The sequence below is a fragment of the Rhinopithecus bieti genome, unplaced genomic scaffold (genome assembly GCF_001698545.2).
Source record: "Rhinopithecus bieti isolate Rb0 unplaced genomic scaffold, ASM169854v2 scaffold_24392, whole genome shotgun sequence".
Classification (NCBI taxonomy): Eukaryota; Metazoa; Chordata; class Mammalia; order Primates; family Cercopithecidae; genus Rhinopithecus; species Rhinopithecus bieti.
The window spans coordinates 2,362,347-2,376,745 of record NW_016812542.1 but is presented as its reverse complement, the minus strand read 5'-3'; the positions used below and the strand labels follow the sequence as shown (position 1 = coordinate 2,376,745).

Here is a 14,399-nt window from a genome sequence, read left to right as displayed (position 1 = left end):
TCGGTCCATGCCAGTGTACCCTCCCACCACATCCCCGAAAGATGGAGAGTGGTGGTGGCAAAAGGCCAGCTGGCACTCATTTATCTCTCCGCAGGTAGACTTTCCAGGAAAGAAAAATCCTCACAAAATGGGAGGGGTGCGGGAGGGAATAGTGGCTGGGGAAGGGGTTTTAAAAATCCATGCTTTAAAAAAATTCACGGAGGAACTTATATCAAAGCCCTTTCCTTTGCTTTGAAAGTCTAGTCCAGGCCAACACCTAAGCGTAGCAGCGAACTGGAGGGGGCATGAAAGAGCAGAAAGTCTCAAGCGAGAGAAAACGGCCTTTCCTAAAAACCAAGTGAACTCCTAGCTCAGAAGCCTAAGCCCTCGGCGCTCCAGGCCTCCACCCCGACAATGGGAAAAGCTCCCTGGGGGCAACCCTATTTCAGATCCCCTGGAAGGATGTCAAGATCCCCTCCAGCAGTGGAGGAGGCAAGGAATGTTCCACAGGAATTTATTCTTGTCAGAGACCTGAGGGCACACAAACCTTCCTCAGGTCCCTCCGCTAGGGATTTAAGGAAGCAGCGGGGTCTCCATCCTGGAGGCAGATGCAGAGGAAGGGGCGGCAGCACCAGGCTTCCAGCGTCGAGCTCATTACTGCCCTCCAAGTGCACTCTTTCTTAGCCCTCAGAACTCCCTCCTCCTTCCGAGCACTCACTCTGGTCCTTCGACCCTTCAGTTCTGCTGGGTGAGGGACTCCTATTGAAGCCGGGGACCCGCTAGCTCAGTGACCTTGGATGGGCCTGGGCGTCCCCCCCAGAAAGCCCTCTCCGAAAGGAAGTTGTGGGAGGAAGAACCCGAGTTCGCGGAGTCTAAGATGGGTTACTTGGGAATGGTTCTGGGTCCCCGAGGCCGCAGTGTGAAGAGAGCCAAGTGGCTGCGGGAAGGGAAAGCAGTTGAGATGTCAGTAGGTGGAACGGGGTCTGTGTGGTCTAAACGCCGGCGCCAGCGGTGGTCTGGACCGACCCATAAATGCACCTATCGCAGGCGGACAGACGCATCTCATCCTCCGCCAGGGACATCTTAGCAACTGCCACTCTACCTCTTAGTGGAAGCACATTTAGAAACCCACCCCGTACTTGCCGCTGCGGGAATTGTAACTGGTGGTGGAGACCAGAGATTAGAACCCGGGAGGTACGGGAGTCGGTGGTGGGACCTGGGGACAGCTCTGCTCAACTACCTTGTGCGTTCTCAATTTCTTTGCACTCCCTCTGCCAACTTCTGGCAAACTTCTCTCCTTTCCCCCGACCTCCCCTCCACCTCCTTCTTTCCGACCAGACTGGTCTCCAGGGCTCGCCCTTCCCGATTCTGACTTTGTCTTGAAGTGTTGATTGACGGTTGCAATTACGAAGGATGATGGCTCGGGGAGGCTCCCGTAGCCTTGATGAGCCCGAGAAGCGCAGTCCTAGCATATTTTATCCACGCTCGGCGTTACGAGGCCGTGCGCGCCCCATTCACCCAGCTGGCTGGAGCTGAGGTCTCGCACTCCCCACTCGCGAGGATACAACTGCCTGCCCTCCTCCCCGCCTCCTCCTTCCCTTGGTTCAGCACCGCATTTCGGAGCGCGAGCTGGGAGCAATCAGCTCGACCTGACCTGGGAAGTGTTGGTCGGCCCCCGCGCGCTTGACCCGTGCGGGCTACAAAGGAAAAAAAAATCAGGATTTTCAGGAGCGGTTCTGGTTTCCTGGGCTCGCAAAAGGTGTGGCAGACACACCTTTCCCGCGCGCCTGGGTAGATGACCCACCCAAACTCGTACAAAACTTGCAAAACCTTCCTCCTTGGAAACAATTTCTCTCGTCTACTCTTCCATTCCCACTTTTGGTGCTTTTAAGAAAACCAGGACAATTACTTTTTTCGTCCCACATATCTACTTTTAGACCCCAGAATAAGTCTAGATTTTTTTCAGGTCTCCATTACTAGGCCGGGATAGCCCGAGGGGGAAGAGGAGCAAGTTTATCAGCCTACGGAAACTCCAGGTCTGCCTAATTTTTCCGCCCCTCCCAGCCGAAAAGCCCATCAGAAGTCGCTTTTGCCTTTCTCTGAAAAGTTTAGCCAGAACTCCGGTTTCATTCCTGGGCTCAGAGGGCTGGGCTACCCGCCCACGCCCGTAGGCTCCACCCGCCCTCATCCCGAGCGCTTTGTATTAAAAAGAGACGCGTTAAATTTCAGTACAGCCAAAGGAATTACCAGGGAGCGTCGTGTTGACCGAAGCTTTAAAAAAGCAAACGTGAATAGGTGAGTAGTCGTGCCTCGTTAAAAAAAAAAAAAAACCTTTCTGCTGCGCGTGTAAATATCTACTTAAGACATCAACATCAGCCCCTAAAGCAGGAGGATGGCGATTGATTAACAATCACTATGAGAATATCTTGATCTGGCGTGGCGCGGTTTTTATCGCGGAGGAAAACGAAAGCCAAAGCAATTATCTGGGTAATCCAACCTACCCCACCCACCCCCCAGGCAACCTCCCACCCTTGCCCCAAAGGAAAGGAGGGGTTTTTGGAGAGTTTGGCCTGGATATCGGAATCTACGGCTCTTTGTATGAAAAGAGTTCACTGAAGAACCTTTTCACTTATTTTCTTTGCAGCATGTTGTCCCAACCCAGGGGTCCTGGCGCGCCCCGCCAGGGTACAGTCGATTCCCTTAGAAGAGTGTAACAGGGAGATCCAGTCTTGAGAAAAGAGCGGGGCAGGGGAAACAATCTCAGGTAGGTGGTCCAGTCTAATCTATATCTTCCTCTCTGTAATTGAAATGGAAATTTGAGCCAGCTCCAGTGCAAAACTATTGAGACTCCATCCATTGGAACCAATCCTGTCCAGCCTCGGGGCCAACAGAACGACGATCCCGGCGCTAGCAGGCCACAAAGCACCTTGTGAAACTAGCTAAACACGTGAAGTTGCCTCCTTTACACCTTCTCCTCTGCCTCAACCTGGGTCAGGAACAAAATCCTTAGCATGAGATTATTCTAGGCTGCCATTTAAATGTATCCGGCGATACTGGAAACTTCTTGATGGAAGGGGTAACGTCCTGCATTGCTTCAGAACTCCTCGGCTTTTGCAGCGAGGGGATGAATCCAACCAAACTTCTTCCTTCAGAAAAGTCCCTGCCTGAGCTACGAGCTTCTGACTCCTAAGGTCAAAGAGTGCAGGGACCGCAGGGTGCGGGGTCCAGCAATTTGCGTCTCATTTGGTCAACAAAGAAAATGGGAACTTGGAAAGGCAAGACTTAACAGTGGTACCGTCACACTCAAGCATGGGGTGTGGAACTAGGGAAAGTGTTACGGTCTGGGCAGTTACAGAGGTTGCACAACTAGAAGGGGGTGGGCTCTTCCAACATGGAGATAACTTTTGCGATTAAGAGATGGCTTACAGTGTGTGCCAAGTCTTGAGAGAACTTCACTTGTTTTCTCCTGAGTTTCTTGTCTGGAAACTGGGAAGTTGATTCCAGGACCAAGCAGTGGATTCCGACTAATTTTCTTTCCATTCCTGTAGAGGCTGCTGGAGCAGGTGGAGCTTGCAGGGGGCCGGGAAGCAGAGGCTGCAGGCATCCAAACCCTGAGCAAGTAATCCAGCACTTACCATGAAAAATGCTACCATGGGTGTGGGACTAGCCTATCTCACTGCAGGAGGCACAGCTGGGTTTGTCAAAAGTGCTTTTTTTTTTTTTATAATTGACACCTAAATTGTCTTTCCCTATCCCCTTCTTTCATGGGACAACAGTATGTTTGTTTATGCTATCTAATTCAGTCACTCAATTTGAGTGATTTCCCTGCCCTCCTCATACCCACTGACTCTATAACAAGTACATGCTCTGAATTTCCTCTCAGTTCCTTCTCACCGTCTGTTGGTAGCCCTGGGAGTTGCTACCATACACCACAAATTCACAAGCTAAACTTCATTCAAACTCCAGAGATCCTCTCCAGGAAACTCCAGAGTAGGGGACCAGAAGTGCCTTCATCCCACCCCACTCAAACCTCAGTCCTCCCAGATGCGATTTCCACTCTGCTCTCCATACACTACTCCCTATGCCACCCTTCTGAATTCTAGAAGGATCCAAATCTGATTTCTACTGTAGAATGGAAAGGAAGATTAAAAAGCCACTTATAAATGTGTTTCTTAAGCTTGAAATGTCTCTTGGAGGAAAGTCTGCATAGACCAACATTGTATTAAATCATAATTCCTTTATATCAAAAAGAACAAGTAGTTACTACCTTGGAGAAAGAGTATGTATTTCAGAATATTTCTTGGGTTCTTTTTACAGTTCATTGTCTTGACAAGCTGAGTAAATTACTTGACCTCTGATTCCATTCTTTAAATCAGTAAAATTGGGTTAACAAAGTAAGCTTTATAGTTAAATGAGACAGTGCCAGGAAAGAAATATACTATGCTGGAGACATATATATATATATATATATACACACACACACACACACATACACATACACACATATATCTCAGTTCCCCTTTGTCTTGCTTTCCCCTTAGCTTCACTCAAACTCATCATTCTGTAAGAAAACTAAAAAGGGAATCACTAACCATTCTAGGACCACCTTCCAGTGGGATGTGCTTGTTAACTTGATTGTCTTGCAGGACTTGACAAAGTCCTTGGGGACAATTACATTATCACCAGATAAAACTGCTCATGTAAGTGCTCATGGTCATCTGCATTCAGGTTATTTGGTGTTTAAAAGTCAAACTCCAAATATCTTTTCTTACTTAGCAACCACACAAAAACATACATAACAGCTTCCCAAAAGACTAAAGAAGAGGCAACTTTTATCAACTGGCCTGGTCAGTTTTAGTTCACACGGTTTTCTCAAGCTTGATCTCTCAAGATCATATTGGTCATATTTCAACTCTTCCCCAGGGCCTCCCCAGGGCACAATGCCCTCCAAACTCCTGAAGTTCCTTGAAGCCAACTGGATTTATCTGAGAAGTCTCTTCCAATAAGGTGAAGCATGAGGAAGTGCAACTCAAAGAACTAGCTTTATCCTAAGGTAGACTCTAGACCTGTAGAGTGAAGTTGTCTTGCCTGCCTAGTGCATCCCTGGGGGTGGGGATTGGGTTGGGCCTGTAGGTGGAAGTCTGACAAGGTGCCCTTCTCTAGTTCAGCTCATGTTCAAGGCTGAATCCAAGATAATCCTAGACATTGTGTCTGGTGGAGGGGTCAAGTAAAGGAGAGAAGCATTAACAAGCCTCTATTCTCCGTTCATCTATAAATCTCTTGGTTTATTAGAAGAGGTGTTAAAGATGCCGGGTGCAGTGGCTCACGCCTGTAATCCCAGCACTTTGAGAGGCCGAGGCGGGTGGATCACCTGAGGTCAGGAGTTCCAGACCAGCCTGGATAACATGGTGAAACCCCATTTCTACTAAAAATACAAAAAATTAGCCAGGTGTGGTGGCATGCACCTGTAATCCCAGCTGCTCGGGAGGCTGAAGCAGGAGAATCGCTTGAATCCCAGGAGGCTGAGGTTGCAGTGAGCCAAGATCATGCCATTGCACTCCAGCTTGGGCAACAAGAGTGAAACTCTGCCTCAATAAAAAAAAAAGGAAAAGGAATTTCCTTTTTTTTTTTTTTTGAGATAGGGTCTCACTTTGTTGCTCAGGCTGGAGTTCAAGGCATAATCACAGCATCCTCGACCTCCCTGGCTCAAGTGATCTTCCCACTTCCACCCCCCAAGCCCTAGTCACTGGGACTACAGACACATGCCACCACACCCACACACAGCTAATTTTTTTTTTTTTTTTTTGTAGAGACTGGTTCTCACTATGTTGCCTAGGCTGGTCTCCATCTCCTGGGCTCAAGTGATCCTCCAGCCTCAGTCTCCCAAAGTGTCGGGATTACCAGTTTGAGACACTGTGCCTGGCCTAAGAACTCTTTTAACTCTGGTCACAACCTGTGGATCCAGGCCAGAAAAGAGGAATCTGAGAAGGGCTGTTTTGGAGATGGGCTGGGGCATGGAAAGAATGGAGGCTCCGGAGTTTAGCTTCCTAGAAGAAACTGGCAGCCTAAGCCCCAGCTGTGAGAATCAGAACATGGGCTTGGGTGGTTAGCATTCTAAATAAAGCTGGCTGGAGGTTAGGGTGACATAATGGCTATCACACTTTCCACTGATGACATCTACTTTCAGAGATCCTTATGGGCGCAGAGCTTGGTGGAGGTTATCACTGAAATAAAATCAGACTCAGAGTGTTCAGGGGACCAGATAGCAAGCCTCACATTACAGACTCAATACAGTGTTTGCACTGTGTATCATGTACCCCTAAGTATGCAGACATAACCTTCTGTGGATAATATGCAATATTATATTGAATGCATAAAATATTCTGCAAATGCAGTTAATTTGAGGAATTATGGAAATTTAATATGAATCAAAGCATAATATTGGGCACATTGTGGGAGTTGTCGATAAATACCTGTTTCATGTATAACATATTTCCTACCATACAGATAAGGCTCTTTTCTTGATATAGGTAAGTATAAAAAGCCTCTAAAGTTAGTACTGCATATTATTCAATAGAATCATCCCATCTGGGAGAAAGCAGAAAACCGAGACCAGAAACCAAGAGTCTGGCCAGTGTCCCAGAGTTAGTTAACTTTAAGGGAGCAATCTAGTTATAACCTGAGTGTGGTGCTTTTACACTACATTGAATGATTATCTTGCAGGTAGGCAGAAGGAACAACTTTATCTCAATTCTGCTTTTCTATACAAGCACAGACATCATACAAAACTTTCATGTAACGATCAGTGTGCATAAAAGCGAGACTCCGTCTCAAAAAAAAAAAAAAAAAAAAAAAAGATGTAGTCCCTAGTTAAAAGCCATGGAGACAGCTTTTTAAATAAAACGAGGCCCATTTCCTAGTACAACACAACTGAATTAAATGTAGAATTGTAAACCCTGACTGATGTCTACATACACCGTGCTCAGTTTTGTGAACGACTCAACACAACCCAACTTGCAATTTGCCATCTGAAAGCTACTCTCGAGACCCTCAGTCACTCTCTACAGCTGCACCCGTGAGTTCTTCCCAGTGGGGCTGCCCTGGGCAAATCAGAAAGACCCATTCAAAGAGCATCTCTCCTTCAGGAATCGGGTCAGGCCCTTCAATCCAACAGTTCAGTCTGATGGCTCCTCACCGCCCTCTATTCCTCTCCCTCAGCCCTTTAGATGGCTCTGTCCAGCCATTCACCCTGGAAACGACCCCTCCTGGAGGATACGAGGTTAAACAGATGATTTCTCGGTGCCAAAGTCGCCTCGGGGTCACTAAGATGTTGCAGACGCGGACACCTCACAACCACCTGCGGGGCTGCAATACCAGAGGGCGGAGGGGGTGTGCTTGAGTTGGGAAGGGGCGGGTGGCTGCGAAAAAGATCCTGAAAGAGGTCTCTTTTACCGGAAACTGGAATTTTGTTATCCCGGAATCCGGCGCCCGGAAGTGCCTGCACAGGTTTGGGATGTTGGGGTAGGCTCTCTGAGGCCAGGGGAGAGCCTTCTTCGGTACTTTTCTTGAGGCTTAGTCCCCAGCAGCCTCTCATGGGCTGGACCGACAGTCCTCCGGTTCCCAGCCCTCTGCGGTGGGACGGATTCCAGAGCTGCAGGTGTTCTCTGTTTACGTTCAGCGTGTACCCGCCTCGGTTCCTTGCGATGTGGTTGCGGGTGCGGTCGATGGAAATACAGTTCTTCCCGGGTTGCAGAGAGAAGTGCAACAGCGTCTCCTTCCCCTACCTTACCCTCTTTAATTCACCCATGGGGTCTGGGGGAGACAGCGGGGAATCGGCGTGTGTGGTCTCCCGACCCAGCTCAACTCTATTTTGGCAGCGGCCAGTTGGGGCTGCGCGCAGCAGGAGCCCAAGACCGCCCGCGCGGGCGCGAGCCCCCGAGCGCGCGTTCCCCGTGCGCGCGTCCCCCGTGCGCGCTCAGTCCGCGTCTCCCGCCCGAGCGCGCTCTAGCTGCGGCCCTCGACGCGGAGCCGGAGCTGCGCGGAGCTGCCGGGAAGGACTCCTCGCCTGCACACCGCGGCGGTTCTGCCCGACGAAAAAGATGCGAAATCGTTTTGTGCTTCTCTCTCATCTTTCTTGTGCCTGTATTTTCTGTGTTATCTGCAGAACAATTGATTGTGTGTTACACCCTGCTTGCCTTCCCCGTGTTTTCTTTTTCGTAAGTATAGAACATTTTTGGTAAACATTTCCTCAAGTGATATACTTTAGGGTGTAGTTGGCCCATAAAAAAAAGCAATCACTGCATTCTGTGGAGTCAGCTGACTCGGAAGGAAAAAAGAGGAAAAACTCAAGCCTTGATTTTCTTTCTTGTTACAATGGAGCTGAGACTCAGAGCTCATGACAGGCCCCTGCAAATTCGGAGGGAAATTCCAGTCCGAAAGCCTAGGAAAATGCTACCAGAAAAGACACAGGTCCTTCAAAAACCGGGGAAAGGCAAAAGGGCATGACTTCCAACAGACAATTACAGACCACTGAGAATCAGTTCCCTTTAGTCCTTTTAGGGTTAATTGAATGTAGTCTTGCTATAAAATTCACAAGTTCGTAACTCTATTTTTTAAATGAAAAGTAGCTTTATTTACTTATTTGTTTGTAAAAACAAAATATACTAATTGTTGCCAAAAAAAACAGTAGCTCTTAACTTCAAATCCTTTACTAGTGATGGTCTAGTTTTTTGGGTTTTATTTTTTTGGGTGGGGGCGCATGATTTTCATTCCCCAAGAAAATAAAATGAAAATTTTTTACAGTATAAGCAGAGAATGAGACATCATACTTTTGTGTGGGTTGAAAAGTAACAAATACTTGACAGCTATCTGTTAAAGTTTGATCAGTGATCACTCAATGTGATTAACTTGTTTCAAATTGTTCAAATTTTAGCTTATTCTTTCTGATTAAACATGATCGGAAAATATTAAAGTTGAAATTGTTAAATTATAAATTATATTTTCTGACTGTTTAGGCTAATAGAATGACACCAGTAAACACTAGATATAATGAATAATATTCATATGTTGAAATATCCATTTGCTTTTTTTGAACTGCAAGAAAGATAAATGTGCGATACACATACATGGGCTTATTATGTGCTTTTAATAAACATAATAGGAAAAGCCATGACTTAAAATGCAAAATCCATCAACGAGATTAAATTATATGTATGTACTAGCAGAATAAATAGATGATCAATAGAGCAACTCCTACTTACCAATAGGTGTAAGTCCGTGCTTTAAAGAGTCTTGTAAATCCCCAGTATCCGAATTAGAAGACATTCTTAGTGAAATTATAGGCAGTTCTTTGGCCTAAAGCAGGAATCATTGAGCAAAACAAAAGTGCAGCTTGTCAAATTTCGTGGCCTTGGGAAGGACACATCAGACTACGGTAACCCTTAGTGAAAGTTAAGAAAAAGCAAAGGAAAAAAAAATCCGGAATTCATAAAGTTACAAGCAAGTCTTTCTCTGGACTCTGTACTTTTTCCAACATTAGTGACCTGCTGTAAACCATGTATCCAGTTTCATGATGATTTCTAATCAGAAGAGTGGAAACTTTTGATAGGCTTTGACTCATCACATGACTCTATGCAGGTTGATAAGAGGACCCTGTTATAAAGTGACAGCAAAAGAGATAAGAATTCTTGCCAGATAATGGCAAAGAAATGATTAACTCAGAAGTGGAGAGGTGCTGTGCAGCACAGAGAGTGGAAAGTTGTAAAACTGAGAGGTCAGAAGATCAGACTTAGTGGATAAAACTACAAACTAGCTAACTAACTTAGTCTAACTAAACTTTGGCTTGTGACATACCCCTTGATGTCGTCACCTCTTTGCATAGAGGAGGACTGACATAGCTCTTCTAACCTCTGTAAATACATTTTAGATGACAACATTGGCAGACATTAATTCTTTAAGTGATGACTACAAATGTGATAGACACTCTGAAACACTACAGGTAGCATTTCCAAGCTTATGGTCATTTATTTATTCATGTTGTGGTCAACCAACTTTTTTATCGGGCCTATTCATTAGATGAGGAGTTAACCTTAGCTTGTTTCTACATTGGTCATATGGCTAAAACACAGTCTATCTCTTTATCCCCAAAAAGTAAAACTTATGCTTTGAGATTAATGCTGGCAAACTGATGAATATGTAATACATTTTTCATAATTATAAAGTTATTATTCTTAGGCCGAGCATGGTAACTCACACCTGTAATCCCAGCACTTTGGGAAGCCAAGGCAGGCAGATCACCTGAGGTCAGGAGTTCGAGACCAGCCTGGCCAACATGGTGAAACCCCATCTCTACTAAAAATGCAAAAATTAGCCAGGCGTGGTGGTGCAGCCCTGTAATCCCAGCTACTTGGGAGGCTGAGGCAGGAGAATTGCTTGAATCCGGGAGGCAGAGGTTGCAGCGATCTGAGATCATGCCACTGCACTCCAGCCTGGGCAAGAGAGTGAGACTCTGTCTTCAAAAACAATAATAACAACAAAAAAACAAAAAATAATTTTTGTTTTTGAGACAGAGTCTCACTCTATCACCCAGGCTGGAGTGCAGTGGCATGAACTCAGCTCACTGCAGCCTCCACCTCCCGGGTTCAAGCAATTCTCCTGCCTCAGCCTCCCAAGTAGCTGGGATAACAGGGGTGCACCACCATGCCCGGCTAATTTTTGCATTTTTAGTAGGGACAGGTTTTCACCAGGTTGGCCAGTCTAGTCTCAAACTTCTGACCTCAGATGATCTACCCGGCCTCCCAAAGTACTGGAATTATGGCCATGAGCCACTGCACCCGGCCAAAATCCCCAATTTTAATATTGACACTCCTTTTAAACTAAGTAAATGCAGGTTGTGTGTATGTGTACAGATAATTTTTAACTCAGTATATAAACATTTGTTGTAACAAGACTTCATATATCATTTGATGGATTTAGTAGTCTTTGTCTAAAGATTCACATTACAGAATTTATGGTCTATTTATTTATTTAGAGATGGGATCTCACCCTGTAGCCCAGGCTGGAATGGAGTGGTACAGTCATAGCTCACCACAACCTCAGAATCCTGGACTTAAGCAATCCTCCTGCCTCAGCCTCCTGAATTAGGACTACAGGTGTGTCTCACCACACCTGGCTGATTTTTAAAATTTTTTGTAGAGACAGTGTGTTGCTGTATTGCCCGGATTGGTCTCCTGGCCTCAAGCAATCCTCTTGCCTCAGCCTCCTAAAGTGCTGGGATTACAGGTGTGAGTTACCTGTAAACCCAGGACAGTTCTTTTTTTTCCTTTTCTTTTTTTTTTTTTTTTTTGAGACAGAGTCTTGATCCATTGCCCAGGCTGGAGTACAGTGGCACAATCTTGGCTCACTGCAACTTCTGCCTCCTGGGTTCAAGTGATCTTCCTGCCTCAGTCTCACTAGTAGCTGGGATTACAGGTACATGCCACCATGCCCGGCTGATTTTTGTATTTTTAGTAGAGACGGAGCTTCGCTACATTGGCCAGGCTGGTCTCAAACTCCTGACCTCAGGTGATTCATCTGCCTCAGCCTCCCAAATTGCTGGGATTACAGGTGTGAGCCACCACACCTGGCCCCTTTTTTTTCCTTTGTTTTTTATTCAGATTACTGTTAGTTATTTCCCCTCTTGCTTCACTTCATGTCAGTTGAAATGTTGAAATATAGCATCTGAAAGTGCTCTCCACTACCTTTCAGCTGTGCTGCTGGCTCTGAACCTTGCCCAAGATCAACTTGCCTTTATGAGTGAGGTTTGGGTGGCTTGGGGTATGGGTGACCCCTGAAGTCAGAATCAGAAGTGGCCACAGCCATGACTTGTGGTCCTCTGAGTATAAGAAATGTCCCCAGTTGTATATCCTCACAGCCTCATGAAAGTAAGACTTTGTTGAGTAGACCTGCTCATGGAAGGTGGGTAGTTTCCAAGTGGCACTGGTACACACCAAGTGAAATAACTGGTAATCCTGGCTGTCAGTGGAGCCAGGTCAACATGCTGATATGCATGCTGTTTTTCCTTTGAACTTTAAGTTCTTTATTTTTTTTTTTTTTGAGATGGAGTCTCGGTCTGTCGCCCAGGCTGCAGTGCAGTGGCCGGATCTCAGCTCACTGCAAGCTCCGCCTCCCGGGTTTACGCCATTCTCCTGCCTCAGCCTCCCGAGTAGCTGGGACTACAGGCACCCGCCACCTCACCCGGCTAGTTTTTTATATTTTTTAGTAGAGACGGGGTTTCACCGTGTTAGCCAGGATGGTCTCCATCTCCTGACCTCATGATCCACCCGTCTCGGCCTCCCAAAGTGCTGGGATTACAGGCTTGAGCCACCGCGCCCGGCCTGAACTTTAAGTTCTTATGTACACATAAACAATCCATCCTACTTTTCATTAACACCATGTTAGATATTATTTTCTTAGATCGATATTTTTCTTTTAAAGAAAAAAAAAATCATACGGTGGATTTTAAAATATTGTTATTGAAACCAGTGATTTCTTCTTTGATTTTAGATGGAAACCCAGAAAGGACCGACCTTCCTTCCTTCCTTCCTTCCTTCCTTCCTTCCTTTCCTTCCTTTCCTTGTTTCGCTTTTCTTTCTTCTTTCTTTCTTGACAGGGTCTCACTCTGTCACCTAGACTGGAGTGTAGTGACACGATCTCGGTTCATGGTAACCTCCACCTCCCGGGTTCAAGCGATCCTCCTGCCTCAGTCCCCCTAGTAGCTGGGATTACAGGTACATGTCACCATGCCCAGCTAATTTTTGTATTTTTAGTAAAGATGGGGTTTCACCATGTTGGTCAGGATGGTCTCAAACTCCTGACCTCAGGTGATCCACCCGCCCCGACCTCCAAAGTGCTGGGATTACAGGTGTGAGCCACTACACCCAGCTAATTTTTGTATTTTTTTTAGGGACAGTGTATCACCATGTTGCCCAGGTTGCTCTCAAACTCCTGGGCTCAAGCGATCCTCCTGCCTCAGCCTTCCAAGTATATGGAACATATATTTCTATGGATGTATTTTGCATCTGTAACTGCTTTGAAATATGTAGGTCTTCTTTTACACTTGCCAAAGTGTTGGATACATATTTCTTGAGGCCTTTCATATCATTCAGTCCATAAAATTACATTGTCCATCAGATCCTCTCAATGCACTGGTTATAGCTCTAACTGTTTTCCTGAGGAAACCACTCAGTTTTGGTTGCTGAATGCAGCCTATATAAGCACAAATTATGAGATCATGGTAAGAATGAAGGCAGGGTAGCAGGGTGGTTGAGAGCCTAGGATTTGAGGTCAGAAAGCTCAGGGCTTCCATTTGTGCTTTGCCCCCTTCTCAGTGGCAAAGTAATGCTTGGCTTTTTTTAAGCCTTGAATTCCTCATAAGTAAAATGACAAAATGATGAAATCCAGTAGTTTTTGTGGTAAGATGTAAATGAGAAATAAAGTACTCAGTGTCATGTCAGAGAAAGAAAGCACTCAACGTGTCAAAAGTGAATATGGAGGCTGGGCGCAGTGGTTTACACCTGTAATCCCAGCACTTTGGGAGGTCGAGGCAGGTGGATCACTTGACATCAGGAGTTCAAGACCAACCTGGCCAACATGGTGAAACCTTGTCTCTACTAAAAATACAAAAAATTAACTGGGCAAAGTGGTGCACGCCTGTAATCCCAGCTACTCTGGAGGTTGAGGCAGGAGAATTGCTTGAACCCAGGAGATGGAGGTTGCAGTGAGCCAAGTTTATGCCACTGCACTCCAGTCTGGGTGACAGAGTGATACTCCATCTCAAAAAAAAAACAAAAAACAAAAAAAAAGGTGATTATGGGCTATGTGACTTGGGATCTTAAGTGAAAGACACATCTTCCTTAGTGGAATTTTAGAAGACATACTAAAGTTTCTGTTTTTGGGTTTTGTTTCTGACACCAATTCTATCTTAGTCACATACATTATTAGAGACCTTATAGAAGACCTCACAGGATTCATATAATTAAACAGCACCATAAAGTGATTTGTGGCTGGGCACGGTGGCTTAACACCTGAAATCCTAGCATTTTGAAAGGCTGAAGCAAGAGGATCACTTGAAGGCACGGGTTTGAGACCAGCCTGGGCAATATAATGACACTTCATCTCTTAAATAATAAATGAAATAATGATAAATAATAAGGAATAAGGAATAAATAAGTATTTGTTAATAATAATAAATACAGGCCAGGCGTGGTGGCTCACACCTGTAATCCCAGCACTTTGGGAGGCCGAGGTGGGTGGATCACGAGGTCAGGAGATCAAGACCATCCTGGCTAACATGGTGAAACCCCGTCTCTACTAAAATACAAAAAATTAGCCGGGCTTGGTGGTGGGTGCTTGTAGTCCCAGCTACTCGGGAGGCTGAGGCA

At 45.8% G+C, this 14,399-nt stretch overlaps 1 protein-coding gene across 2 annotated transcripts in view; it reads right to left on the bottom strand.

Annotated features, from left to right (window-relative positions):
• The window catches only part of NR5A2 (nuclear receptor subfamily 5 group A member 2), a 153,648-nt gene extending 144,101 nt beyond the window's left edge, over nucleotides 1-9,547 (bottom strand). For both annotated transcript variants that reach the window (XM_017896584.1, XM_017896587.1), the window contains exon 1: nucleotides 9,240-9,547. In XM_017896584.1, the coding sequence (XP_017752073.1) occupies nucleotides 9,240-9,303 (64 nt within the window). In that variant the 5' untranslated portion in view covers nucleotides 9,304-9,547. The remainder of the gene's footprint in view (nucleotides 1-9,239) is intronic.
• Nucleotides 9,548-14,399: the final 4,852 nt, after the last annotated feature.